This window comes from Eublepharis macularius, chromosome 17 (assembly GCF_028583425.1).
Source record: "Eublepharis macularius isolate TG4126 chromosome 17, MPM_Emac_v1.0, whole genome shotgun sequence".
Lineage (NCBI taxonomy): Eukaryota > Metazoa > Chordata > Lepidosauria > Squamata > Eublepharidae > Eublepharis > Eublepharis macularius.
The window spans coordinates 20,935,962-20,963,675 of record NC_072806.1 but is presented as its reverse complement, the minus strand read 5'-3'; the positions used below and the strand labels follow the sequence as shown (position 1 = coordinate 20,963,675).

The following is a 27,714-nucleotide window of genomic DNA, read 5'->3' as shown; positions in this document are numbered from 1 at the left end:
ATCTGTTCAATCTTTTATGAATTAGCCAAATGCCTGAGCATTCGGTATGGAGATAAGCCCTCTCTGCAGATAGCAACACATTGCATAGACTTACACATGCGTATTCAGAAGTCAGCCCCCCTGTTTTCAGTGGGGCTTTTCCCCAAGTAAGCATACACAGAATTGCAACCCTGATAGCTTTTTCAATTCTCAGAAATCCTGAGAAATGTTCTGGCTGTGGGCAGAGCACGTCTTACATCTGTAGAAAGTTCCAGTTTCATTCCCTGGCACTAGGGTTGCCAATTCTGCATTGGAAAATTCCTGGAGATTTGGGGAATGGAGCCTGGGAAGGGCAAGGTTTGGAGAGGGGAGGGAACTTGTCTCTATGATCTGGAGATCAGTTGTAATTCGGGGAGATTTCCTTGCCCTACCTGGAGGTTGGTAACTACCTGGCATTAGGTAGCAGGTGCCAGGAAAGACCTGGAGGGCTACTGCCTGTGAGTAGACCATGTTGGGTAAGAAGGTACAAGGGACTGATGTGGCATAATACAGTTTCCTGAGTTCCTGGGGCCAGCCCTTCCCTTTTTCACATGAGCAGGAAAGGAAGAATGTTTTACTTTCACAATCGGCAGCCACCACGTTGAACCGTGCTGGGGAACCCCGCTGGGATTTTTTGCCAGGAGGATCGTGGCTTCTAAGGGGACATGGCGGGTAGGTGACTTTGGCTTCTGTCATGAAAATCTCCTTGTTTTCTCGACATGTGTGTTACTAGGTAGGGGAAATCAAGCTTTGCTTTCTCTTTCACATCCCCCACCACCCACTCCCCGACATCCTGCTCCTCCTTTCTGCAAAGACGCCAAGCAGAAAGGAGCGCCCCTTCAGCTATCTTGTTCCTGTTCTCTAAGATGGAGCCATGGCTCAGTTCAAAGAGCACCTCTTTTACATTCAGGAGATCCCAGGTTCATTGGGCAACGTCTATTCAAACTGTGGCAGGTGTCCAGAAAGACCTCCCTGTATGGGGGACGTTGGAGAGCCACTGCCAATCCCAGTAGGCAGTCCTGACCTTTTTTCTGACTTGCTAGAGGGAATATTCAGATATTCCAGTTCTCTAATAGCAAGCCAAAGAAGCCCTGCCTCCCAGTGCAATTATCAGCCCTGGTAGAGAGAAAAAAAGACACACGGCTTCTTGCTCATCAGCTTGCTACTGAGGGATAAGGATGGTGCTTTATGGGAGGCAAAACCATGCAGGAGTGGAAAGATTAACCACCACCACCCCCTGCACAACTTTGATGCAAAGTGGAGGCAACTTTTAACTTTTTAAGATGCTGTGCATGGATCTCTGTTGCCCCCGACCAGTCCCACCAGTATCTTCCTCAAGTAAAGCAGATTCAAATCATGGCGTCAGGAGCTATTGAATGCTTGAGAATCATTCAGATGTCTGTTTCCTGAGGAACGGAAACATCACTGAGAAGTTTAAATGTTTAAAACAGATGCAGCGAGTACAGCCCAGGTCAGCCCTTGAGGCACTGCTGAGTATCAGAAGCACAAGCAACAAAAGAACAAAATGCTCGCTCTATTTCTAGGCTCTTGGGAAGTCGAAATCGTCTTTGAGGTCCACTTTTCATTCCATGTCAGCCTTTTCTGTACTAATGTTGCAGGTGGCTATATAATATTGCAGGAGCCAGTTTGGTGTAGTGGTTAAGAGCGCAGGACTCTAATCTGGAGATCCGGGTTTGATTCCCCCTTCCTCCACTTGAAGCCAGCTGGGTGACCTTGGTCTAGTCACGGCTCTCTGGAGCTCTCTCAGCCCCACCCACCTCGCAAAGGTGTTTGTTGTGGGGATAATAATGACATACTTTGTAAACCGCTCTGAGTGAGCATTAAGTTGTCTTGAAGGCCGGTATATAAATCAAATGTTGTTATTGGGGATAAAGATTTCCCAATATGGTACTCCAAACCCTCCATCTAAGAAGAGCCAACCCTAGACTGAAAACGATGAAAAAGAGCCCCGTGGTGCAGCGTGGTAAGCCGCAGTACTGCAGCCCAAGCTCTGCTCACGACCTGAGTTCGATCCTGGAGGAAGCCAAGTTCAGATAGCCCTCTCAAGGTTGACTCAGCCTTCCATCCTTCCGAGGTTGGTAAAATGAGTACCCAGTTTCCTGGGGGTAAAGTGTAGAAGACTGGGGAAGGCAACAGCAAACCTGCCCGTAAAAAGACTGCCAAGAAAGACTACCTTTACCTTTTTACCCAAGGCCACCCATAGTACTGATGGAACTTAATTAGTAGTTTGTCATTTATTTATTCATTGAAAAAAAATGAATCCCACACTCTCAAATACAAATTGTTCAAGGTGGTTTAAAAATCTGTGCTATGAGTATAATCTCATAATGAGAACATTTTTTAAAAAACCAAATGAAATAACCCACAACATGAAAATATGGACTGGCATCAGAGGAATACAAGTCCTATATAAAACAACATGCCAGTATTCAGAGTAGAAGTATTTCAATAAAAATTCATTGTGCAATCACAGCAGCAAAAACAGGGAAACGAGGTGATAACGCTGAAGACATTTAAACAGTAATGGCAATAAAAATAATATTTTATTATGTTGTTGTATTATGTTGTATTTATTATGTTGTTTATCTGCTCTGAGCCTGCTTGAGGGGAGAGCGGATTATAAACCAAATCAAATAAAAAATAATAATAATAATGTCTGAAGGCAGATGAGCTAAAATACAATGCATTAGAAAGCCAGGTCAAAAAGAAATGTTACCTGGAGTCACAAGAACATAAAAGGTGCTCTGTTGGATCAGACCAGTGGTCCAGCTAAGTCCAGAATCCTGTCTCATACTGCTCAACCAGTCGCCCTGGATGGCCAACAAACAGCTTAGAGGCTGAGGCCGTCCTCTGCTGCTCACTTCCTTATATCCTGAATATATTGTCCATCACTTTCATTGGGTTTTAGTATTATGAGACAGGGGAGCCTTCCTCTGATGTAAGAAGCTTGGAAGAAACTTCTTATATCAGAGGGCTGCAGATTTTAACTTTAAACCACTATTTAGTATGTTCTGAGACAATAGGCCTGTTTGCTTTTAGGTACCTATGTTAATTTGCAAAAATGCTTTTTTAACTCTTCCTGCAAACCTACAACTTCAGCCTTGAGAAAGATGACTTATGCATCAATGGCTTTATGTCCAGAATGAGTCTCTGAACAATGGGACAAAGTTTGCAACAGTTACTGTTCAGAACGCTCTGCCTGTCTTATATCACACCTTTAGAAACCATGGATCACATATTTTAAGAAAGTCATGTGAGGCTCATACAACTGTGTCTATAGAAAGCCAAACCACCCAAATTTCTTAAATCAGGATTGAGGTGAGACTATCTTATCTTTTCTGAAAAGGCTTGGCAAGGATTTACTAAAATTTTGTTTCTTAAAATGTGGTATTTATTGACCATCACTATCATTGGGTTTTAGTATTATGGGACAAAGGAGAAAAAATTATCTCTTTCCACTCTCTCCACCCGAGGCATGATTTTATAAACCTCTCTCATATCTGCTCCTTTTCAATATGCTGAAAAGCCCCAGTCCCTGTAGCTGACTCCCCCCCCCAAGAAAGATGCTCCAACCCCTTACTCAAATTAGCTCTCCTCTTCTGCAACTTTAAACTCTGCAAATACTTTTTTTGAGAGCTGCTTCCCAGATCTAAATGCCAGCTTAGCCCGAAGGGAAGGAATGAAGTCCAGTCCCAATGTTCTAGCTAGCAGACCATGGTAGATGGCCAGGGACCACCCTCTGTGTCGTAAGCCCTAACTGCCCCAACTAAATTGGGGAGGGACCTTTTTTTTTTTACAGACACAAAATTGAGAGAAGTGCGAACGCAGTTTGTGGCGAAGGTGAACAAAGCTGTCATCTACGGAGTCTTGGATGACCTGCAAGAAGAACAGGTCTTGAACGAGGCAGAGACGGAAGAGGTGAAGCAGCAATCTACTCTGACGCAGGAACAGGCCAGAATGTTGATCGACGGCGTCAGGAGGAAAGGCCCCAGTGCCAGCCTCATTGCCATCAAGTGCCTCTGCTCCCGAGATGCCTTCCTGGCTGAAGAGCTGGGCCTGAAAGCTTTCTTGGCAGGTGTGTGCCACCTTGCAGTTTAGCCTCTAACCTGGGGTATGCCCAGGCTCAATGCATTTGGCTGCCCCCAAGCGATTACCCCACCCACCTCCAGAGGTACGCACCACAACTAGGCCCAAGCCAAAAGCCATTCCCCAGGATTGCTTGTGCAGTCCGGCTGACTCTGGGTATGTTTGCAAGATCCTTTTTGTTAACAAAGAAGAATCACCACAAAGTGATGCTTCCTGGTGATTTTTTCAGCAGTTGCATATTGCGACAAATCATCTTCCACATGTAGAGGTGCAAAAGTTGCCAGGTCCCTCCCACCAGGTAAAGCACATGTGCATGCGGGGCTGACACGATGGCGTCATTTCTGCAAGTGACATCACTATGCCGGCTGTGCAAGCACTCCCGCACTGTGCATGGGGCCACTTTGACCTATTGGGGACCCAAATCAGCCCCAAACAAAGAGCGGGAACACTCCTGTGGCTGGCGCAATGACATCACTTCCAGAAGTGATGTCACCACGCCTGTTGGGAGCACACATGCACCTCCCATTCCTGAGGGCCCTGCCGGTGGTGGGCAACCTCCAGGAGCTTGCCACCTCCCACCAATCACTGGGCAATTGGTGTACAAGGCGGCAAATCCCTGGGAATTTGCCCGCCACCAGCAGGCACCTGGGAGCCCTAAGAGGTACAAAACCTGGAATTCCACCAAGTTCCCCATTTGAATTGCTAGCACCTGGTCTTAGTGATAGTCTCCTTTAATTTTGCAGTGGCACAGATGCCAGTGTCCCCATCATGATGTCTGTGGGCACCATCGTGCCCAGGAACACTTTTCCTGGCACCCACCAAGTGTCTTTAGAAAGTGGGCACAGCCTAGCAGGGCTTTTGTTTCAGCAGCCATCACTACAGTATAACAGTCTTCACTGTGTGACTGGTAAGCTGTGTGTATGCAAAAAAATACTTTTCAACAATACATTTATTTTAAAATGCACTCTGTTAAGCAGAGCTTCTGCTGGAAATGTTGAAAAGTTATTATGAGAAGTATGCATAACCCTGCACTGCCTGACATTTTGTAGTTAGCTATGCCTCCTGCAGCAGCCGTGTTGTGGCTGTATCCACCACGCACATCAGAATCCCAAAGGTGCCTGCAGGCTTATAAAGGTTGGGGACCCCTGAGCTATGCAATTCTCCTTTCCCAGTCTGAAACTAATTTGAGGGGAGAGGCTGCTGCTGACTCAAAAGATTAGCTGAGGATAAAGAAGGACCATATGACTTGGACAGATGTCCTCTCCTACAATAGCCCAGACTTTTAGAAAGGGTGTTTGGTCACCATCACAGGGTCTGTTTGGTTCAGATACTTGAGCATCAACAAGAGTTGGTGTCAGTTCACCAGTTTCCAATGCAGTGAGTGAACTAACGCATGGGATTGGCACCACTAAGCTGAGTGACCCCCTGCAGTGCTGGAATTAGAACTGCTCAGCTTGGTGTATTCTGGAGCCCCTTTAACTTCCCAAGATGTCTTGGCATGTCTCTCTTGCCTCTGATTTGATAAAGATTTACCCCAAGGGATTCTGTGTCACCCACTGACTAGTCTCGAACTTAACCCCAGAGCTTTTTATTCACCCTGTTTTGAATAAGACTTTTCCAAAAAACAGCTTATGAATGTAGAGAGGCCACAGCCAGGAACCTGGGCCTGACTGCAACCAAGAAAACTTTTCCCTCCAGCTTCCAGAGGCTGTTGATGGGGCCCTAACAGGGACGGCAGGAAGCAGCCAGGCATTCAAGCTCTTACAAGTTTTTATTATGTTTTAATGGCTTTTGACCTCTTTGTAAACAAGGTTTAACATTCTGCACACAGAGCCACAAGGCCACCAAACAAAGATTCTCCCTGAGCCCCTCCTTCACATTCAGAAGAATGCACCCACCATGATGCATGATTAAGAACAGGTATGCTGCTCCAATTTCCCCCAGCGGCACCTTGCCTGGCTCCCCAGAATTGCGCACCCCTTGTTCTCTCCCCAGTGTCCCTTGGCTGCCCCTTAGCCCAACTTTTTGATAGTCTGCCTAATCCTATGCCCCCACATCTATGATTCAAACTGGAAGGAAATAGAAAAAAAGGAAAAGCGTGGGGAAAATAAACAGGAAAGTCAATCAATAAAAGAGAAAGCAAAAAACTCAGAAGGCAACGGTAGCTAAACTCCCTCCCATATTCTTATAGGTGCTCCTGGACTCTTGCCCTTTTCTACTGCTACAGACAAACACAGCTACCCATCTTGATCTTTCCCATGGGTGTATGACACTGCAGAACCCCCTCATTTTTTTTAATTTCAAGTGGGTAGCCATGTTGGTCTGCAGTAGAAGAATAAGATTTCAGTCCAGTAGCACCTTCAAGACCAACAAGATTCCCAGGGTGTAAGCTTTTGAGAGTCAAAGCTCCCTTTATCAGATGCAAAAGTATCTGATGTCCGGTATCTGATGAGAACCAGTTTGATGTAGTGGTTAAGAGCAAAGGACTGTAATCTGGAGAGCCGGGTTTGATTCCCTACTCCTCCACTTTATGCCAGCTGGGTGACCTTGGGTCAGTCACAGCTCCCTGGAGCTCTCTCAGCCCCACCCACCTCACAGCGTGTTTGTTGTGGGGATAATAATAACATACTTTGTAAACCACTCTGAGTGGGCATTAAGTTGTCCTGAAGGGTGGTATATAAATCGAATTTTTTAAAAAGTATTGGATGAAGGAAGCTTGACTTTATCCCCTGGTAATCTTGTTGGTCTTTAAGGTGCTACAGGACTGAAATCTTGCTCCCCTGATGTTTTAGTCAACATTCCAGAACAACATCCCAGAAAACTCCTAACTAGAGCCTGTTCTGGGGTGTCTATCCTAAGATTGCAAAGCCCAACAATTCTGACCCAAGGTTCATTTTGGGGTGTGTGCCTGACTTGCTGGGGTTGCAATAAAATACATTTTGTCCAGTCCTGCCTTTTGGTAACTTTGGACTCTGGGCTTAATGGTTTTATGAAGGCCTCCCGTTAGATGGAAAGGTATGTTTCGAATGCAAAGCACAGAATAAAACATTCAGCAAATGTAACTCAACTCATTCCACCCTCTGCACAGAGAAGTCTAATTCTATCTATAGGGCTTGCCAGCTGCAGCCTGCTGTTGGGTGGACCTTGCCAAAAGGACAAAAAGATAATAGAATTCAACAGTAATAGGTTAAACATACTATTAGGATCAAAGTCTGTTCCAATAGTTGGTCTATTAATACTTTTTACAGAAATCATACTATCATATTTGTGTAAAAGTACTTAATAAGTATGTATCATACAACATTTTGATGCCCCCAGATTTCTGCTCCAAAATCTGCCTCTGATTTTGTCACCCATGTAGGAACCATACCCATAGGGGTTTTTGCATGCCCCATATTGTACATGTATTGTCATGGGATGGCATGCGTGATTGCAAAATGGAAGCTGCGAGACAAATGACAAAATAAATAAAATAAAAATACCAGTAGTTAAGTGGCTGGGTTATCAATCAGCACTCTGCTGGTTCGAATCCCACTCCTGCCATGAGCTCAGTAGGTGGCCTTGCGTAAGCTACTCCTCTCAGCCCCAGCTCCCCAGCTGTATTGTGGGGATAATAATAACACCAACTTTGTTCACCACTCTGAGTGGGGCACTAATCTGTCCAGAAGAACAACATAAAACTGTAGTACTTCTTCCTCCTCCAAACCTGATCATGACTTCTTCTTCTCAAAAATCTAGTATTAGTACCAGAGGAGACATAGTCAACTGACCTGTGTATTTATAAGCTGCATTTACTTGGTCAATAGGATCCATTTGACCTCCACACCCAGGGAGAAAATTAGAGCCAGGGAACACATTTGAACTACAAATGCCAGGATAGCGTAAAGGAGTCTAAAGTGGTTAGCCGTTCGTCCTCTGGGTACAGAGCCTACCTGGACCAGGGAATGGGGAAAAGAATTGTGGACAAGCATTTGCTCAAACACTTCGCTAGCAGAGCAGTGAGTAGTTTTGTTTTTATATTTATGAGGGAGGTTGATCTATAGTTAGGACATATTGGAGGGCCCTGAGGTGATTTTAGCAAGACAGATAAGATAGTTTCATACACTGACTGAGGCAAGTTGGAGATTCCAGAAATTTCACTGACCACATTTGTTCCAAGTGGAGAAAACGTTATACGCTACGCTTTATACCCTTTTCAGGCATAGGTATCTGGGCCTGGGACCTTTCTGTATTTCATCAGTTTCATTGTTTGCTGTTTCAGAGCTGGAAGGAAACCTAAGGTAGTCCTGCTGCACTCCTGAAAGACCCTGGCTGAGAGAATCTCTGAAGGCTTCCAGTTATTTCATGTTGGGAATTAATTTTGTTTTTGTATAATGCTGAATAAAAGTCTAACAACTATTTGATGGATCTTGAGTTCCAATCCTGGTTGCATGGAAATCTGAGTTTTGTTCTGAATTCGTTTTCACCTATAGGCTGATACATTTCTGGACCTCTTTATAGGTTCTCAGGAGGGTTGGTGTGTGCTTATTATTAAGAATTCTGCCTGTTTGGCATCATTTTGGTTTACTTTGATAAAGGCTGTTACTATCATTTATTATGTGATATTATCATCCGTGTTTTACACGGAGTGGTCTTATATTCAAGTGTACTCTGTCTCCGTAGCGGTGCACGTGTATCCCCAAAGAAAGAACAAGTGTAAGTTATTTTGCTTGATCCTATTTGTGGTCTCTCTACACATTGCTATATCATGAGTCCCCCCTCCAACTTTCCATGCACTCGCTTGCACAGTCACACTTCAATTTGCTCCACATCACGTGTTCGATATCAGTTCCTCCTCCTCAACTGCTAAAAGTATCCCAGTTTCCCCCACCTCCATTCATTGAAATGCAGATCTTGACATGGTCTCACTCCTTAAAGAAATAAAAATTGGCAAGTCAAAGGAGCCTACAGTACTTGTTCTGGCAGCGAAAACAGAGCTGAATCAGCACTTTACCCTCTGGAATCACTTGCAGATGCGATCACACAGATTGGGCTCACTATGAAAGCGGCACTCATGTGCGCAGAGCAAGAACAGCCTGCAGGGGAATTGAGGACTGCACATACAATCCTGCACTTGAGTGTCCCTAGCTACTACTTAGTAACTTGTAGAGAGACTCTTACACATGACGCTCAAGGGGGGACAGTCACGAACCCGTAATGACACAGCGAGGAGCAGAAACGCCTTCCGGGAGGCAGGCGGGGTCCTGGTGGGGGATCTCCCACTGCTCAGAGCAAAGCCACAAGTGACGAATGACACTTGCCTGGCAAGTGAACAGACTCACGTGTATTCATCCCTGTTCACTTGCCATTCACTTGCATGCCACATTGATCAAATGTGAGCAAGTGAGCGGCAAGTGAACAGGGAGGAATACACGTGAGTCTGTTCACTTGCCAGGCAAGTGTCATTCGTCACTTGTGGCTTGGCTCTTAGTAACTCTCTACACTTCCAACAGTCAAAGAGCAGCCATAGAACAGCAAAGAAAAATGCAGCAAGAACAATAACGGGCAGGAGAGGCAGCCACGCGGCGGGGACTCCAGCAACGGGAAGGGATAAAAGCGCCTCCTCTGCCCTCCCCCTTTGCAACAGCAGGAGGAAGCGAGGGCTGGTCTTCCTTTTGCTTTCATTCTTAGCAGACCGCGCTGGGCTTCCGAAGAGGCTGGGATCATGGCGGGTAGGTGGCTCGCTTGGAAACTTTTCGTCCGGTTGGGGTTTTTTGGAAGGGAGGCTACACTTTCATTCATCGCCTCCCCCGTTTTGTGAAATATTTGCTTGCCTGCTTCTGCTTCCCTCACTTGATTCTTGCCTTGAAGTGGGGGGGGGGGGCTCCATTGCCAGAGATCAGGCTGTCTCCATCCCACCCTACACTTCCCGCCGTTCTTTGCACAAAGAAAACCGTTTGCTGCTCAGTCGCGTGGCTGCTAGGAAAGGCAGGTTCCCTGGGGGTCTCGCAGGTGCTTAGATCGGATGGCAAAGATCGCTGCTTCTGCACTGTGAAAGAGGCGAGGCATGCTCTTCTGTTCTGACCTGCTGCGGCCCCTCGGGTCGGAAACTTCTTTCTCTTGCTTCCTGGTTTTTTAAAAAGGGAATTGATTGTCGACATCAGTTCGCAGCTTGTTCTCAGCCACTTCCAGGAGAATAGCCTTACCGCAAGAGCTGCAGTTTTCAGAAACGATGGGGCCTCGTGTGACTCCGAGAAAGAGGCTTGCCAGTCTCCAGGTGGGACCTAGAGATCTCCCGGAATTACAACTGATCTCCAGGCAATAGTCATCAGTTTTGCCTGCTTTGGAGGGTGGACTGTATGGCATTATACACCACTGAGCAACCACCCCAAACCCCCCACCCTCTCCAGGCTCCACCCCAAATCTCTAGGAATTCCCCAACTCAGAGTTGGCAACCCTCAAAGGACTTAAGTCCACCCTCCCTCACAAGCCTGCGTTGTTTTCTGGATTCAAAACATCCCAGGAAGAGTCTGGGACACAAAACTGGAGCAGGATTCCTTCGGTCCCACACAAATCTCCATCACTTCTGCCCAAATGCTTGCTGGAAAACCTGCTTGCCTCCCCAAATGTTTGACCCTCTCCCCCTCCTGCTGCTTTGCCGGAGATGCTTTATTTCCTTTCCTCATCTTCAAATGCAAATTCACCCACATTTTCTGGAAAGAGCGGGAGCACAGGGGATTCTGAAATCTCTACTTCGGACTGAAATGAAAGCTTCCTGTACCAAGGCCCTCATTTTGTGATCTTGGCCCTTCTCTCCCATGGTGTTTATCAGCAGCAGTGAAAAGAAGCTGGAAGCAAGGAACGCTTTAAAGACTCGTCCGACTTTTTATTCCAGCCTAAGCATTAGGACAGGACAGCCCACTTTGTCAAAGGCATGTAGGCTGTGCTGCGTGGAAACCCTCTCCGTTCCTTATGAGAAACAGGACCCAAAAACTTTTGCTGGAATAAGAAAAAGCTGATGAGTCTTTAAAGTGTTACTGGACTCCTGTTTCTTCTTGAGCTAGGAAACACTTCATGGTCCGCAGCTAGAACAAGAATAACGTGGGCTGATCATAGCCGGATTTTGTTTTAAGTTTGATCATAGCTGTTTTGTCCAATACCTCCCCAGTTCTGCTAAGGTTGCTTCCCCAAAATTCCTCCTGTGTTAGGCTGTCTGGAGTCCGTGGCTCTGCCATGAGTGTACGAGCTTTGTTGAAAGACTTTGAGCCAAAACACACGTTAAGAAATACCTAGGTTCAGCACGTGTTCTCTTACCTCAAGGTTTGCCGGGATCTGTAGGCGTCCTGGAAGCTTAAAGTAGGCGTCCTGGAAGCTTAAAGATCTGTAGGGGTCCTGGAAGCTTAAAGTCCTGGAAGCTTAAAGGATCTGTAAGCGTCCTGGAAGCTTAAAGGCGTCCTGGAAGCTTAAAGCTTAAAATACAGGCGCCTGTATTTCCCTTCCCCTTTTTGCTGCTCTGTAAATGCTAAACTTTAAGCTTCCAGGACTCCTACAGATCCCGGCAAACCTTGAGGTAAGAGAACACGTGCTGAACCTAGGTTTTTCTTAACGTGTGTTTTGGCTCTTTGATCTCAACACAGAACATGAAGCGCTGGTGAAGGAAAGAGATGTTTTTCCGTCTTCCAGCTCCTCTTCCCTGCTTGAGTTTAGGGCTTTGGGCTACTGTGGTCGTCTTGTATGCCTCCACTTTATTTAAATAGCAGCTCTTCTAAGATGGCTTGTACCTGCCTCTGTCCACTTGGCAACACCCCAAATGTGACTCCAAAGAAGGAAGGTACTTCTCCTTGATCACCTAGTGTATTTTCAGGACTTGAGACTTTGATCTCAGGTTCTTTTCCAACATTCTAGCCCCACTGACCACATTGCATCCACCCTCGGCTCTTGACCTCCTTCCAGCTAAGACAAGGACTGAGTGGGGTGTGTGTTTTTCTTACAGACAAGAAGTTGGGAGAAGCGCGAACACAGTTTGTGGAGAGGGTGAACAAAGCTGTCATTGGCCTTATGCTGGACGATCTGCTAAAAGAAGAGGTCCTAAATGACGAGGAGGTGGAGAAGGTGAAGGAGAAATCAGCTGTGACGCGGGAACAAGCCAGAATGCTGATTGATGACGTCAGGAAGAAAGGCCCCAGAGCCAGCCTCGTTGCCATCAAGAGCATCGTCTCGCGAGATGGCTTCTTGGCCGGCGAGCTGGGTCTGACCGCCTTCTTGGAAGGTATGTGTGAACTTGCAGTTTAGCCTCTACTCAGGTTATGTCCAGGCTCAATGCATTTGGCTGCCCTCAAGCAATTGGCCCACCAACTTCCAGGGGTGCTTCCCACAGTAGGTCCCAAACCAAGAGCCATTCCTCAGGACTGCTTGTGTAGGCAGGCTTGTTATGTATGAGTTTGAACAATCCTTAAAAAAAACACACAAAGGAAATGTCACTTCCGAAGGCTGCTTCGGCATGGTTGTTTTGGAGCATCCGTATGATATTGTCCCCAATTTCTGTTTCTGCTCCATTTTTCCTCCGCATCTCCTTGCACCTGCCATTCCTCTTGCCGCTGGAAGGCTTTTTGCTGGCCTTTTTATCTGTAGTAGCTATAGCATTATAACTGCACAGCAATATAGCTGCTACCAGTTTGTTTTTAAAAGCTGGCAAGGGGATGGAATGGTAGGTATATGAAGATTCCAAGGGGAAACTTGGAGAATTTCCCCACTGGTCTGTTGCCATTGGCGATGCCTCTGCGTTTGTGGTACCAAAAAGTGTATAACGAGGAATCGCCACCATGTGGAAGCAGCCAACCTGATGTTTCCTGAGATTTTTCAGTGGTCGTACATTGTGATCAATGCTCTGCCATGTGCTGAAGTATCAAGGCAGGGCATTCCACCAGCTTCCCTGTTTTAATTGCTTGTAGCCTATCCATGGTGTAGGCATCTTTTTTGCATGAAAGGGGGGAAATGACAGGTGGGAAGTTCAGCAGAGAGTAGTTCACACCCAACTGGGTAGATTGTTCACTCTTTTCACAATTTGTGCTCTGCCATGCGTGTCCTGCGAAACTTGGCCTTCTCTTTGCAGTAACTCCCCCACCTATTCACCCAATGCATTCTGCCTACTGAATGTTACACTTCATGCATCTAATGAAGTGGGCCTTGGCTCTTCTGGACTACCGCAATAGATTCAGTAGTCTTTTAGGTACCACAAGATTCCTTGCTTATTTATTTATATATCCTGCTTTTCTTCCCAATGGGGACCCAAGGCAGCTTACATAGTTTTCCCCTCTTCTATTTTATCCTCACAACAACAACCCTGTGAGGTAAGTTAGGCTGAGAGAGAGTGACAGGCCTAAGGTCACCCAGCGAGCTTCCATGGCAGAGTGGGGATTAGAACTTGCTCTAACCACTATACCACACAGGCTTTCTTTGTTACTCATGAAGAGTGCAGTTAAAGTTTTCTATTTTAAAGATTTTTTCATTGTTTTCACTTTTTGAAACTACTTGTATTGAAACGCAATATATGCATTAACAGAGATCTTCCATCTTGGCTCCAGGAAGTCCATCTCCACAGCCCCTCCAAGCTGCCAGATCAAGAACTGTCCTCTCTGTGGAAGAAACCCAGCCTGTGGAATCCAGGCAGGGGATCAAGCTTTGTCCTCTGAACGTCTTTGAGAAGATCCAAAATGAGAAAGCTGACAAGGTGCTGGCAGAACTAAATTGACTTTTAGGACTGGGGATTTGGTGGCCCCAACAGGATAGGAGCAGCTGTTGCCACTTGACATTTCTGCTTAACAGATAGATGTGTTTGTGAAAATGAAGACAAGGAAGCTTATATCTTGTTTGGAGTAAAGGAACATATGCCCTGACTTGGATAGCCCAGGCTATCCAAGATCTTGCCAGATCTTAAAAGCTAAGCAGCGTCAACTTTGGTTAGTAATTGGAGGGGAGACCTCCAAGGAAAACTAGGGTGGCTGCAGAGGCAGGGCAATGGCAAACCATTTCTGTTAAGGTCTCTTGCATTGAAAAATGCAGTAGGGGTTGCCATAAGTCAGCTGTGACTTGAAGGCATTTTCCACCACCAAAGGAGAATATAACTGGAGCCAGGCAAGTTGTGTACAGATGGTACTAGATGTCATTTGGAGGCTCCATTTTACTGTGGGGGCTTCCTGTTATCCAAGTGGGGAATAATCCTCATGTTGAATCAGCCTAAGAGGGGAAATTGTAGGCTTATAGCAGCTTATCAAAGCAAGTTCTGAGCAGAAATTTAATAATAACAACAACAACATTTGATTTATATACTACCCTTCAGGACAACTTAATGCCCACTCAGAGTGGTTTGCAAAGTATGTTGTTGTTATCCTCACGACAATCACCTGTGAGGTGGGTGGGGTTGAGAGAGCTCTGAGAGAGCTGTGACTGCCGCAGTGTCACCCAGCTGGATTCAAGCGGAGGATTAGAAAATCAAACCTGGTTCTCCAGATTAGAGTCCTGGTTTTCCAGATAGGCGTCCCCAACATTTGGACCACCAATAATCCAAAAAAGTCAATCTAAGGAAAAAGCAAGATATGCATGTTGCAAACGTGCTCCATTTTAAGAAGAGTTCTAGTTCTTTGCTCTGTGGAGAGAAAACTGACCCTAGGATCCGGAATGACCGTGTGCTCTAGGAGGTCCTCCTAGCCTTCTTCAGCAATCCGGGCTGAAGAAGGCTTGTCACTCCCCATCCCTCCCACCCCAACAGATCTATCCTATTATCGGGGACTTGAAGATGCGCACCCGCATGGCCTTGATCATCTGCAACATAGAGTTTGAGTCTAACAACTTCTCCAGGAGGGATGGAGCAGAAAAGGACATGGAAGGGATGGAGTGCCTCCTGACAGGCCTGGGGTACAAGGTGGAAATGAAGAAGAATTTATGCTCAGAGGTAGGAAGTGCACTGGGATGGTTGGAGGCCAGGGCCCGTCCTTTACCGGGCTGACTAATGAGCAAGAGATGTTATTGTCTATGCTCAGTTAGGGTTGCTGGTTTATCAATTTTGCAAGGTTTTTAGTATTTTTAGCAGCTGCCAAGCAGGCACAGAGAGGAATAGTTAACCCTCCCCTGTGCCTTGATGCCACTGCAGATCAGGGGGCTCTCCCCCACTGCTTTTTATGGCCAGTTGACACATCTGGCATTTCCCAGTCTCCTGGGTCCTGTAAAATTTGACTTAGAGTTGTAGGTATTCTTTAGCAAGGACAATCTGGTTCACAGAGATTCAGACATCAATGAAAGGTTGTTTTATCCCCCAAAAAAGTTGCAATCAGTTTAGCAACACACAAGTTCCCAACATTCATGGAATGGAGGGGTATTGTGGCAGAAGGACAACTCACTGCAAGTAGAGAAGAACTGTAAGAAGGGAAAGAGATACTCGGGCAGTGATCTTCACACACGCTGAATAAGTGCACACTGCACTTTCAGTGCAGTTTGCAATGGCATTTTACCATGAGAAATGGGAAAATCCACTTGCAAACTAATGCTCGAGTACATCGAAATTGGATTGAAAGTGCACTATCCAGCGTGTGTGAAAGCAGCATTACAATAAAGGAAGAAGAGCATCAGAGCACCCCAGTTTTCCTCTAAAAGGGTGCACAGTTCAGTTGGTTGTCATTGCAAGACTGACCCAACCTCCTGGCTCATTGCTTGCAGGGCATGGCCAATTGTTTGAAATCCTTTGCTGCCCGGGAGGAACACAAGACCTCGGACAGCACCTTCGTGGTGCTCATGTCTCATGGTCTGCGGTCCGGCCTGTGTGGCGTGAAGAGTCAGGGCGAGAACTCGGACATCCTGTCCCACGACACCATCTACTCCATCCTCAACAACAAGAACTGCCCGGCTCTGAGGGATAAGCCCAAAGTGATCATCATCCAAGCGTGCCGTGGAGGTAGGTTTGGGGCATGGAATTCTAGGAAAGAGAAGAGGCAAAAGGTGGTGGAAGCAGGCAGGATTGTCTTGTAGGCATGGCAAGTCTTCTTGTAAGGGGGCCAACTTGTTTGCCTGTCTCAGTCCTTCTGCCTTTCACATCTGCTCCATCAGCAAATGTTTATCTCCAGGCTGGGCAAGATTTCCCTAGCTGATTTCTGTAGATCAAGTTGCTGTCAGAGGCACAGGAGTAGGACAGGTGGGTTTTCTTCTAGCCGCTTGGCAATCCCGTCACAGAACATAGCGCTAATCCTCGCCTGCTTTTCACCACTGGCTTTATGCCTTAGAATGTTTCAACTCCTTCTCTGTGGAATGCCAGCATTCTTCACAGGACCCACTTCAAAGTGTGGACGTCACGCAAAACGAATAGCTCTGAAAGTGAGTCATAAAACAGAAGCACATTTATCAACCAGCCACAGTGCAAAATATTAATTTATTTTCTGCATTTATACCCCACCTTTCTTCCCAATGTGGACCCAAAGTGGAATACATAGTTCTCTTTTCCATTTTTCCTTACAACAGCTCTGAGAAGTAGGCTAGGCTAGCAGAGAGAGAGTGAGAGTGACCAAAGGTCACCTGGCAAGCTTCCATGGCAGGTGTTGTGGGTGTCCCAGATCTTAGCCTGGCTCTCTAATGACTACACCACACTGGCTGAATGTATCTGCTTGGGCAGAGGTTTCCAGATGTGGATGTGCAGGCATTTAACTTTTCACTGTATCAAATGGCTCATGCCGAGTAACTGTATCAAATGGCTCTCGGTGTCAGATATCCACACTTTAAGTCTTTCTGGTAGGAAACTGCAGTGTTTATTTTCCTCACGGCAATTGCAAGGTGCAGAACAGATTTCGGTCTGAACAGGAGCCCAATGAGGTGAGCACCAGATCTAGAGGGCCACATGCAAATTGGCTGGGCAAGGAAGCTACTACCACAAGGAGATTGTTTCCCACTTGGACAGTGGAAAGCCCCTGCAATAAATAGGAGCGTCCATGTGATGTCATGTCCAGTTATGCTGCCGTAGTCCCCAGGAGCCAGAGGTTGGAGTTAGGAGGCCAGTCACGACCAGGCAACAAAGAGTAAACAGAATCCAATCCACATGTCAGGGGTTGCAGAAAGGCCAAGAGTCTGGTCCAGTCCAAGGGTCAGAGTTCCAGAGCTGGGTAATAGCAAGGATAGTGGAGCAGCCGTACAGTGTACTTGTTGCTCTTCATCTAACTTGAGGTCAGCTGCAGCTGGGTCAGCTTGAGAGCAAACTGCAGGCAGCTCTTCTCTGATGAATCTTCACTGAGCACAGAACAAGGCTGACTTACGACACCAGTTGCCCTTGGTCAACGGCCTCCATTTTGTTTTCCAGAAAACAAAGGCATTATATATGTGAGTGACACAAAGATGCTCTCTGCTGACTCCCTCTCACCTGACCTGGGGCCCCTGGAAGAGTACGAAAGTGATGCCATTCGGCGAACGCATGTGGAGAGTGACTTAATCTGCTTCTGTTCTACAACCCCAGGTAAGAAGAGGCTCTGGGAGCAAGTTTTGGAGACGGAGGCAGGATTAGCGGCTAGGGTTGCTGGCTTTTTTCTCTAGCTTTCCTCCTGGGTTTTTAACTGCCCAGCAGAAAGGTGCCTTCTCTGGAGTGAATAGCTTGGCCCCACCTCACCTTTCCTCTTGGCTCTGTAAGTAAGTAAATAATGTTTACTGAAATGCAAGACAAGGTTTTTTTTCACAAGTATGTCATTAAAAAAAGATGAGAGTCTTATGTTTACATACAAACAGTTATGTCCAATAAGAATTTGTGTGTGAGAATGTATAGGTTTTTTAAGGTGGGAGTTTCCTTACATTCAGGTTTGTTTTCCATTTGCATAAACACAATAAAATTTATTTACTTAACTTCATTTATACCCCACCTTTCTCCCCAGTGGTGACCCAAAGCGGACACCATTGTTCTCTACTCTTCCACTTTATCCTCACAGCAACCCTCTGAGGTGGGCTAGGCTTAGTGTGTGTGACTACCTAAGGTCACTCACTTTTTTCTGTAAATTTCTAATAGATGTTGTATAAGATTGGCTTCATAGCCAGGCAGGGTTGATTCCCTTTTCTGGTTGACAGAGTGGGAATTCGAACCTGGGTCTTCAATATCCTGTAAAAGCATTGATCAAAATTCCAGTGTGGCCCAGTGCTATTAAAGGCACAGGAGCCTGCGTGTCCTCTGCTCCACTTGGTGGCTCCCATCTGCGTTGTTGACATGCCTGTAGACTCTTGGCTCTGGTCTCACGTGCATTCTTGTGATAACCTTAAAAAACTGTGGTCTGCAACCAACATTGCCTCTTATAGATAACGTGTCCTGGAGAAGCCCCCAGACAGGATCCGTCTTCATTGTCCAGCTGAGAAAGCAGATGCAGGAACATGCCTGGCGCTGCCACTTGGACGAGATCTTCAGGAAGGTATGCCCTCTGAGCATCGTTTGGCTTGGGATATGTCTCCATGCTACAGGGGAATGTATCTGAAGTTGCTCCCCCCACAAAAAAAGGCAGAGCACTGCTCCATCCATCTCTGTTCTGTCTGCTCTGAGTCTCAGGCCAAGATAATCGTCGACTTGCTGAGAATCTTTTACTAGAGAGGAGGGAACTTAACCTTTGTTGGGCCTGCAGCAGGCAAAGGACAGGCACTGCCCAACTAACCGCCTTACACCAAATCAGACCAACTCCTCTGTGCTTTCTCTGAATGGTAGCAGCTTTCCAAGCTCCCAGACTGGGAAGGATCTTTCCCAACACCTGAGAACCTTGAAGGACTGAAGCTGGCACTTTCTGCCTTGATGCCAAGCATGTGTTCAGCCATGGAGTAAATGCATCCAGATGTTTCCCTTTGCTGTGCAAACACACTGGGGCCATTTCCACACGGCTTACCTTGTTTCAGAAAACAGTGAAATCTCGTGCGAAATCTCGCGAGAAGATGCTGTTGTCATGTCTTCTTGCGTGATAACAGCATCTTCTCACGAGATTTTGTGCAAGATTTTGCTGTTTTCCGGAACAAGGTAAGCTGTGTGGCAACGGCCTGTGTCCTGAAGGCAGGTCTGCATGTGCACGCTGCAAGTCTAGTGCCAATTAGGGTGGCCAGCTCCAGGTTAGGAAATTCCTGGCGATTTGGGGGTGGAGCCTGGGGAGGGCAGGGTTTGGGGAAGGGAGAGACCTCAGTGGGGTATCATTTATAATTTATTTAAAACATTTATATGCTGCCTTTCCACTCAAATAGGGTCCCCATGGCAGTGAACAAGAGACATTAAAATATTTAAAACATTAAAACAACTAGCAACAAAGCCCATTGTGAGAAAAAATACAACGAGCTCTAGAAAACTGATTTGGCTGCACTCCGCAGGGGGCTGAATTGGCCCCAAATGGGCCCGATTTGGACGGAATTGGGCCTGGGAGCGCTCCTCCACTCCACAGTTGTCCGATCTGGCCCTGATTCGGGCTATGCTGGGAGGCCGTGTGACCGGGAGTGCTGGGGGGGGGGGGCGCAGGGGAAGGGCCTGTCATGGGCCAGTCTGAGTTCAGTGAAAATGAGGACTACTCAGGAGGAGAGGAGCTCTGCTGAGCCCCTGACTCAGCAGAAGCTGGCAATCAGGAAGAACAGCTGCTGGCTAATCAGAGTCCACAGCCAGCAGCTGACACACCCTCAAGCCCCAAAGTCATAGAGGAAGCTCAGCCAGGAATTTCCAACACCACAGGTGAAGCCTAGCCAGGGGCTTCCACCCCCCCTTCCCCCCCTTGCCCAGTTCACCCACAGAGCGTCACAGACAAAGGCAGAGAGTGGAGCTGCAGGGGAGATCGCCTCCTGGGCTCGCCTCCTGGGCCGACACTAGCTGCTCGTGGAGAGTGAAGATGAGTCGCATCAGGATAGAGCCCAAGCAGCTGGCTACAAACCACGTCTGGATATAAAAGCCAGTCTACAGGAACTGCCTGGTGTGGAAGCAATGTGTTTCGTTCTTGCTACTGCCGCAACCACTCCCTTGAACCTGGCCTTGCTCCTGTAGCTTTGGACTGTGGCCTGTCTCTGCCTGCACCTAGACCTGATCTTACCGGTAACTGACTTACAGACCCACTCCCACCCCCCCGACTTAGCTTTTGAATTTTGGACTCACCTCTGGCCTGGGACTTGTGTGCCAACTTTGGACTGGAATTGGACAACTCTGCTTGGGCTAGCCCAACCCACGACAGGGACCTGGAGTGCTCCTCTGCTCCGCGGCTGCCCAATCCAGCCTTAATTCGGGCCAGATCAGGTGGCTGTGGGCTTGGGAGTGCTGGTGGGGGTGGCAGAAAAGGTCCTGGAGCTCTCCTGTGCTCCGCAGCCGCCAGATCCGGCCCCAGCTCGGCTAGTACAGGTAGCACAAAAGAGGACGAGGCCCCTCTAAAAGATTCAACTGGCCATGCTGCAGTGAGAAAAGTTGTCCCTGCTGAAGTTTTCTAATCTACCAAGCTGCCTTGTAACCAGCCACTGGTGAAGTCACTCCTGGCACCTCCAGAGAACCAGGCAGGGAAGCTTTTAACAGTTGGTCATTCTTTTTTCTCCTTTCATGCTGCTGATATTTGAGCACCTTTGGCACAGGTAGGCACCTGGGCTAGGGGAAGAATGCTGAGGCTGGTGATAGTGCTGGCTTATTTGTAAAGTTGCCAGCCCACCTTCCTTTAAACCAAGGGACAGGGTGGTCACTAGACAGGTGGCAAACTTCAGAGGACCAATCATGTCCCTTCTAGTTGAAAACTGGAAGCTATGGGGTCTTAGCAGGGCTAAAATCAGCCACAAACATAGCATTTTCACTGGGGCCAAATTGGTCCCAGAGACCCACAGTTTTTGGTTTTCAACCAGAAGTGACATCATCGGGGCTTCTGAAGCTCACACACCCTTTTGCCAGGTGTTCTGGTGGCTTCTGGCCTGTCTCTCCACTGCCACCCCCCTATCAGCCAGGTGAGCAGGGACAGGGGTGAAAGTTGGGGGTGGAGGATAACCAGCTCAGGCACTTGATTTGCTGGGCACCCAGCCCTCCTATCTTGCTCCATCTTTCCCTCCTCCTATTTCTGACATGATTTCTCCTGACTCTCTTGCATCCCAGGTCCAGCAGGAATTTCAAAACAACCCGCTGCAGATGCCCACCAAAGAGAGAGCCACTCTGCTGAAAAGATTCTACCTCTTCCCGGGCCACTGAAGACAATTAAGGGCCTCAGTCTGCAGTTTCCAAACCAGCCTCTAGGGAGAAGTGGGTGGAGCAACATGGCAAGAGAGGGCGGAGCCAGCTCCCTCCAGATGTTCTCCGCATTTTCTCCTCACAAGCAGAGCAGCACTTCAAACCAAGTCTAGCACAGCTGTTTACAGACAGTAACTTTTCTCAGGCTTTCAGGCAATGTTGAAGTGCCTTCAGAAGTATCTTCTGCTGCAGAGGGGAGGGCCCTCCTCTTTGGCTCTCCACAGACTCCAGCAGCTGTTTTGCTGGTGTAGCATGGAAAGGTGATTGGATGCCAACTTCTCCACTTCCTCACCTGTCTCCATCACCACCCTGGTCCCACCTGTGTCCTTTCCCTCAATTTGCACCATCCGTCAAAATGTCCTAATCACTGTATCAGTGCATTGCACCAGAGAGCGAGTTTAGCTGCATACCTAGGCTTGTGTTGTTGTGTTGTTCTCCTGCACTGAAAAACAACTGTAAACACCAATCTGTCACTTGCACTTCTTAGAATCAATAAATGAATGGTCTTGAATGAAGCAGAGCCAGAAGAGGTGAAGCAGCAATCTACTCTGACGCGGGAACAGGCCAGAATGTTGATCGACAGCGTCAGGAGGAAAGGCCCCAGTGCCAGCCTCATTGCCATCAAGTGCCTCTGCTCCCGAGATGCCTTCCTGGCTGAAGAGCTGGGCCTGAAAGCTTTCTTGGCGGGCGTGTGCCACCTTGCAATTTAGCCTCTAACCTGGGGTATGCCCAGGCTCAATGCATTTGGCTGCCCCCAAGCAATTTACCCACCAACCTCCAGAGGTACGCACCACAACTTGGCCCAAGCCAAAAGCCATTCCCCAGGATTGCTTGTGCAGTCCGGCTGGCTCTGGGTATGTTTGCAAGATCCTTTTTTTTAACAAAGAAGAATCACCACAAAGTGATGCTTCAGCAGTTGCATATTTCAACAAATCATCTTCCACATGTAGAGATACAAAACCTGGAATCCCCCAAGTTCCCCATTTGAATTGCTTGTTTCTGGTTTTAGTGATAGTCTCCTTTGTTTTTGCACTGGCACAGATGCCAAAGTCCCCATCATGATGTCTGTGGGCACAATAGTGTCCAGGAACACCTTTCCTGGCACCCACCAAGCGTCTTTAGAAAGTGGGCACGGTCAAATGGGGATTTTGTTCAACAGCTGCTGTCACTATAGTGTAACAATCTTCACTGTGTGACTGGTAAGCTGTGTGTATGCAAAAAAGAATATTTTTCAACTATTTTATTTATGTCATTTACAGTCCGCCTTTCTCACTGAGACTCAACGCAGATTACACAGTGTGAGATTAGTACAGTCAATTTCAAGGACATTTCCATAAATAATGCCATAGAGTAAATAAACACAAGTTTACAAAGTCATAGCATTAGCAAGAATCCAATGCAGAGTTGAAGAAATGCTGAAACAGAGCATAAGCAATTCTAGGGCTGACATTAGACACATGAAGCACAAGTAGCTCATAGGAGCACATATTTAAGACAACAGGTAGTACATAAGGCAACATAGTGGTGAAGTCTGTATTCATTAGCAAAGCTTCTGAGACCCCCCTCCCTACAATACAATACTAAAGCCTTTTTTAATCAGTTTTGCATCATTTGTGGAAAGCTAGGAGAGTGGGGACTCTTAGGCAGTCCATTCCACAGGGTAGGGGCCACCACAGAGAAGGCCCGTGTACAGGCAGCTGTTGATTTTGCCCATGTGCAGGGTGGCACCTACAGGAGACCCGTTCAGATGAGAGAAGTTGCCGTGGTGGAACATAGGGGGAGAGGCCTTCCCGAAGATATGCTGGACCAAGGCCATGAAGAGCTTTGTATGTAATAACCAATACCTTGAAGAGAGCATGGTAATTGATAGGTAGCCAATGGAGTGACTGCAGAATGGGAGTGATGTTCGTGCTCCTGCTTACTTCTGATAACAGCCATGCCACAGTGTTTTGCACCAATTGGAGTCTCCTAGTTAACTTAGATGGGTCAAGTAGCATGGATCCAGGTGGAAAGATCGAGGTAAGAAGCTCAGGCTAGAGTGAGGTTGCAGAAAGTGTTTTTTGTGGCTGCCTTAAATTGTTTTTCTAGTAGTAGCACTGGATCCAGTATAACCCTTAGGCTCTTAACCGAGTCTACATGGGACAGATGAACTCCATTAAAAGTGGGGAGTACAATGTCCAGTATAACCCCATGGCTCTTAACAGAGTCTGCAAGGGACAGACAAACTCCATCAAAATTGGGGAGTACAATGTCCTTCAAGATCTCCTGCCTTCCCAACAAGCATCACTTCTGTCTTGTCTGGGTTCAATTTCAATTTGTTCGTTTTTGGTCATTTCACCACAGGTGTCAGGCATCAATCCAAGATTTCTACTGCATCCTGTGGGAACCTGGATGGTGAAAAATTCGTTTTAAATTTTAATAAATTATCAATAAATAATATTTAAATTCAATACATTCATTTTAAAAGGCACTCTGAAGCAGAGCTTCTGCCTGAAATGTTGAAAACTGACTATGAGAGGTACACATAACCCTGCACTCCACGACATGTTGTAGCTGTGGCTGCTCCCACATCAGAATCCCAAAGGTGCCTGCAGGCTTAAAAAGGTTGGGGCCCCCTGAGCTACGCAATTCTCCCCTTCCAGTCTGAAACCGATGATAAAGAAGGACCGTAAGAGCCCCGTGGTGCAGAGTGGTAAGCGGCAGTACTGCAGCCCAAGCTCTGCTCATGACCTGAGTTTGATCCTGGCGGAAGCCAGGTTCAGGTAGCCAGCTCAAGGTTGACTCAGCCTTCCATCCTTCTGAGGTTGGTAAAATGAGTACCCAGTTTCCTGGGGATAAAGTATAAATGACTGGGTAAGGCAGTGGCAAACCACCCCATAAAAAGTCTGCCAAGAAAACATCATGATGTGACATCCCCTCCATGGGTCAGTAATGACTCGGTGCTTGCACAAGGCCACCAAAGATTCTCCCTGAGCCCCTCCTTCACATTCAGAAGAATGCACCCACCACGATGCATGATTAAGAACAGATATGCTGCTCCAATTTCCCCCAGCGGCACCTTGCCTAGCTCCCCAGAACTGTGCACCCCTTGTTCTCGCCCCAGTGGCCCTTCGCTACCCATTATCCCAACTTTTTAAATATTCTTCCTAATCATATGCCCTGACATCTATGATTCAATCTTGGAGGAAATAGAAAAAAGGAAGAGCGTGGGGAAAATAAACAGGAAAGTCAATCAATAAAAGAGAAAGCAGAAATGAAAGAAGGCAAGAAGGAAAGGGTAGCTAAACTCTTACCCATGACTATATGACAGTGTAAAGTCCCCCTTGTTTTGTAATTTCAAGTGGGTAGCCACGTCGGTCTGCAGTAGCAGAATAAGATTTCAGTCCAGGAGCACCTTAAGGACCAACAAAATTCCCAGGGTGTAAGCTTTCGAGAGTCAAACTCCCTTTATCAGATGCAAAAGTATCTGATGTCAGGTATTGGATGGAGCTTGTCTTCATGCCCTGGAAATCTTGTTAATCTTTAAGGTGCAACGGGACTGAAATCTTGCTCCCCTCATTTTTTAGTCAACATTCCAGAACATCATCCCAGAAAACTCTTAGCAAGAGTCTGTTCTGGGATGTCTGCCCTAAGGCTGCAAAGCCCAACAAGATTCTGACCCAAGGTTTATTTTTGCAGGTGTGCCCGATTTCTCAGCACGCAGTAAAATATATCATGCCCAGTGCTTCCGTTTGGTAACTTTGGACTCTGGACTTAATGGTTTTATGAAGGCCTCCCTTTAGATGGTAATTATGTTTCGAATGCAAAGCACAGAATAAACGTTCAGCAAGTTTAACTCAACCCATCCCACCCTCTGCCTAGAGAAGCCTCATTCTATCTATAGGGCTTGCCAGCTGCAGCCTGCTGTTGGGTGGAGCTTGCCAAACACACAGTGGCTCCAGATTTTTGTTTTTACTCTTTAGGTTTATCATAGAACAACAACAGTAATAAAGAAAATAGAATAAGAATTCAACAGTAATAGGTTAAAAATACTAGTAGGATGAAAACGTGTTCCAATATTAATGCTTTTTACAAAAATCGACAAAAAAGAGAACAGAATTCAACAGTAATTGGTTAAACATACTAGTCGGATCAAAGTATGTTCCAATAACTGGTCTATTAATGCTTTTTACAGAAATCATACTATCATATTTGCAAAGAAGTACTTAATAAGCATGTGTCATGCAACAGTTTTTTGGTGCCCCTCGATTTCTGCCTCTAAATCTGACCCAGATGGGACCACTGATTTTGTCACCCAGGTAGCTCTGAGGAACCAGGCCCATAGGGGGTTTTGCATGGCCCACACTCTGTGTGTATTTTCATGGGATGGCATGCATGACTGTAAAATGAGAGCTGAGAGACATACCAATGCTTAAGTGTTTGGGTTGTGGATCAGCACTCTGCTGGTTCGAATCCCACTACTGCCATGAGCTCAGCAGGTGGCCTTGAGTAAGCCGCTCTTCTCAGCCCCAGCTCTCCAGCTGTATTGTGTGAATAACACTGACTTTGTTACTGCTCTGAGTGGGGCTCTAGTCTGTCTAGAAGAATGGTATATAATTGCAGTTGTTCTTCATGACTTCTTCTTAAAAATCTAGTATGACTAGACAGTACCAGCTGTTGCGGGACCTTGTACCTTTATAAATTGCATTTATTCGGTCAATAAGATTCATTTGATACAATTTAAATGTTTTCTCCATACCCAGGGAGAAAACTAGAGCCAGAGAACACTTTTGATCTACAAATACCAGGTCAATTCCTCGTCCTGCCTGGACCAGGGAATGGGGAAGAGAATTATGGCCAAGCATTTGCACAATCACTTAGCTAGTACAGCAGGGAGTAGTTTTGTTTTTTATATTTATGAGGGAGATTGGTCCTCTGTTAGTCTCTTGCCATGAAAACCCCACTAGGGGTTGCCCTCAAGCTATGACCTGAGGGCACTCTCCACAACCATACATCGAGGAGGAATACCTAAACGTTCAGGTAAAAAAAATAAATCCCTATGCATTTTGCAGTCTGATTTAGACCAAGTTCACAGGAGAGATTCATGTTAACTAGACTCCAAACTCAAATGTGTACAAAACGTGACTGGGAAACACTGTGGAACACACCTGGGGCAGCAGGGCTGACGACACAAAGCAGCGGATTCCACAACCACTGGCGACGTGTGTTGGGTTGGGCAGATGAGAGGGCGACTTCTGTCCAGGTGTGGTACTTGCTTTGCGTACAGAAAGCCCTCCCAGGTCCCAATCCCAGCTGCTGGATCTTTGCATCGTGTTAGGTAAGACCTCTATGCTCAAAGGGGAAAAAAAATGAGCCCATAACAGCGAGAAGTAGAAGCTCCTTCCTAGATGCAGGTAGGGCCCTGGTGGAAGATTTCCCAATACTCAGACTTGAGTCTTGCAGAGTGGTAAGCTGCAGTACAGGAGCCCAAGCTCCGCTCGCGATCTGAGTTCGATCCTGGCAGAAGCTGGGTTCAGGTAGCTGGCTCAAGGTTGACTCAGCCTTCCATCCTTCTGAGGTCAGTAAATGAGTACCCAGTTTCCTGGGGGTAAAGTGTAGATGACTGGGGAAGGCAATGGCAAACCACCCTGTAACAAAAGTCTGCCAAGAAAATGTCATGATGCGACATTCCCCCATGGGGCAGTAATGACTCGGTGCTTGCACAGGGGACTCCCTTTACCTTTACCTTACACAAAACATCAGGAGGACGCTCAAGAGACTTGTGCTCTGTCTCCCTTGCAGTGCAGCGTATCCACAATGGGAGAAAAAGTGTAAGATCTTTCACTTGAGCGTCCCTGTCTCTCTGCTGTAACTTGCTACACTCCAACAGTCAAAGAACAGCAGTAGAACATCAGCAGTAATAATAAGGGTCAGGAGAAGTGGCCAGCGTTCCCCACCCAGGTTCTCCCGCTGGGACTCCGGCAGTGGGGAAGGATAAAAGAGCCTTATCTGTCCTGGGGAGGCCCTTCCCCTTTGCAATAGCAGGAGGAAGCAAGACCTGGTCTTAGTTTTGCTTTCATTCTTAGCAGACCGCGCTGGGCTTCCGAAGAGGCTGGGATCATGGCGGGTAGGTGGCGTGCTTGGAAACTTTTCATCGGGTTGGGAATTTTTGGAAGGGAGGCTACACTTTGCTTTCTCATTCACCCCTGGCGTCAGAATTTTGTTAGTGGGTACAATCCCCTGCCCCGGCTTCTGCCTCCCCCCCCCCTTGATTCTTGCCTCGGAGGTCTCCGTTGCCAGAGATCAGCTGTCTCCCCACCCCACCTCACCCTTCTGCGCACACAAAACTGTTTGAAGCTCAGTTGCTTGGCTGGTAGAAACGCAGTTTCCCTGGGGAGTCGCAGGCGCTC

General features: G+C 47.0%; 2 protein-coding genes across 3 annotated transcripts in view; both read left to right on the top strand.

The window, feature by feature from the left end:
• The first annotated feature begins 583 nt into the window (after window positions 1-583).
• CARD16 (caspase recruitment domain family member 16) lies at window positions 584-8,523 on the top strand. Of its 2 annotated transcripts, XM_055001208.1 has the most exons (4): window positions 584-690; window positions 3,839-4,114; window positions 5,957-6,045; window positions 8,387-8,523. In XM_055001208.1, the coding sequence occupies exons 1-3, from the start codon at window positions 684-686 to the stop codon at window positions 6,037-6,039; spliced, it is 366 nt and encodes a 121-aa protein (XP_054857183.1). In that variant the 5' UTR covers window positions 584-683; the 3' UTR covers window positions 6,040-6,045; window positions 8,387-8,523. The 2 variants fall into 2 exon arrangements, with proteins under 2 accessions (XP_054857183.1, XP_054857184.1); XM_055001209.1 differs by lacking the exon at window positions 5,957-6,045.
• Window positions 8,524-9,708: 1,185 nt separating this feature from the next.
• The window catches only part of LOC129344905 (uncharacterized), a 34,300-nt gene continuing 16,294 nt past the window's right edge, over window positions 9,709-27,714 (top strand). The window contains exons 1-9 of the mRNA XM_055001821.1: window positions 9,709-9,836; window positions 12,098-12,373; window positions 13,689-13,834; window positions 14,873-15,055; window positions 15,817-16,051; window positions 17,441-17,593; window positions 18,418-18,527; window positions 21,194-21,283; window positions 27,347-27,431. Coding sequence (XP_054857796.1) covers window positions 9,830-9,836; window positions 12,098-12,373; window positions 13,689-13,834; window positions 14,873-15,055; window positions 15,817-16,051; window positions 17,441-17,593; window positions 18,418-18,527; window positions 21,194-21,283; window positions 27,347-27,431 — 1,285 coding nt within the window. The 5' untranslated portion in view covers window positions 9,709-9,829. The remainder of the gene's footprint in view (window positions 9,837-12,097; window positions 12,374-13,688; window positions 13,835-14,872; window positions 15,056-15,816; window positions 16,052-17,440; window positions 17,594-18,417; window positions 18,528-21,193; window positions 21,284-27,346; window positions 27,432-27,714) is intronic.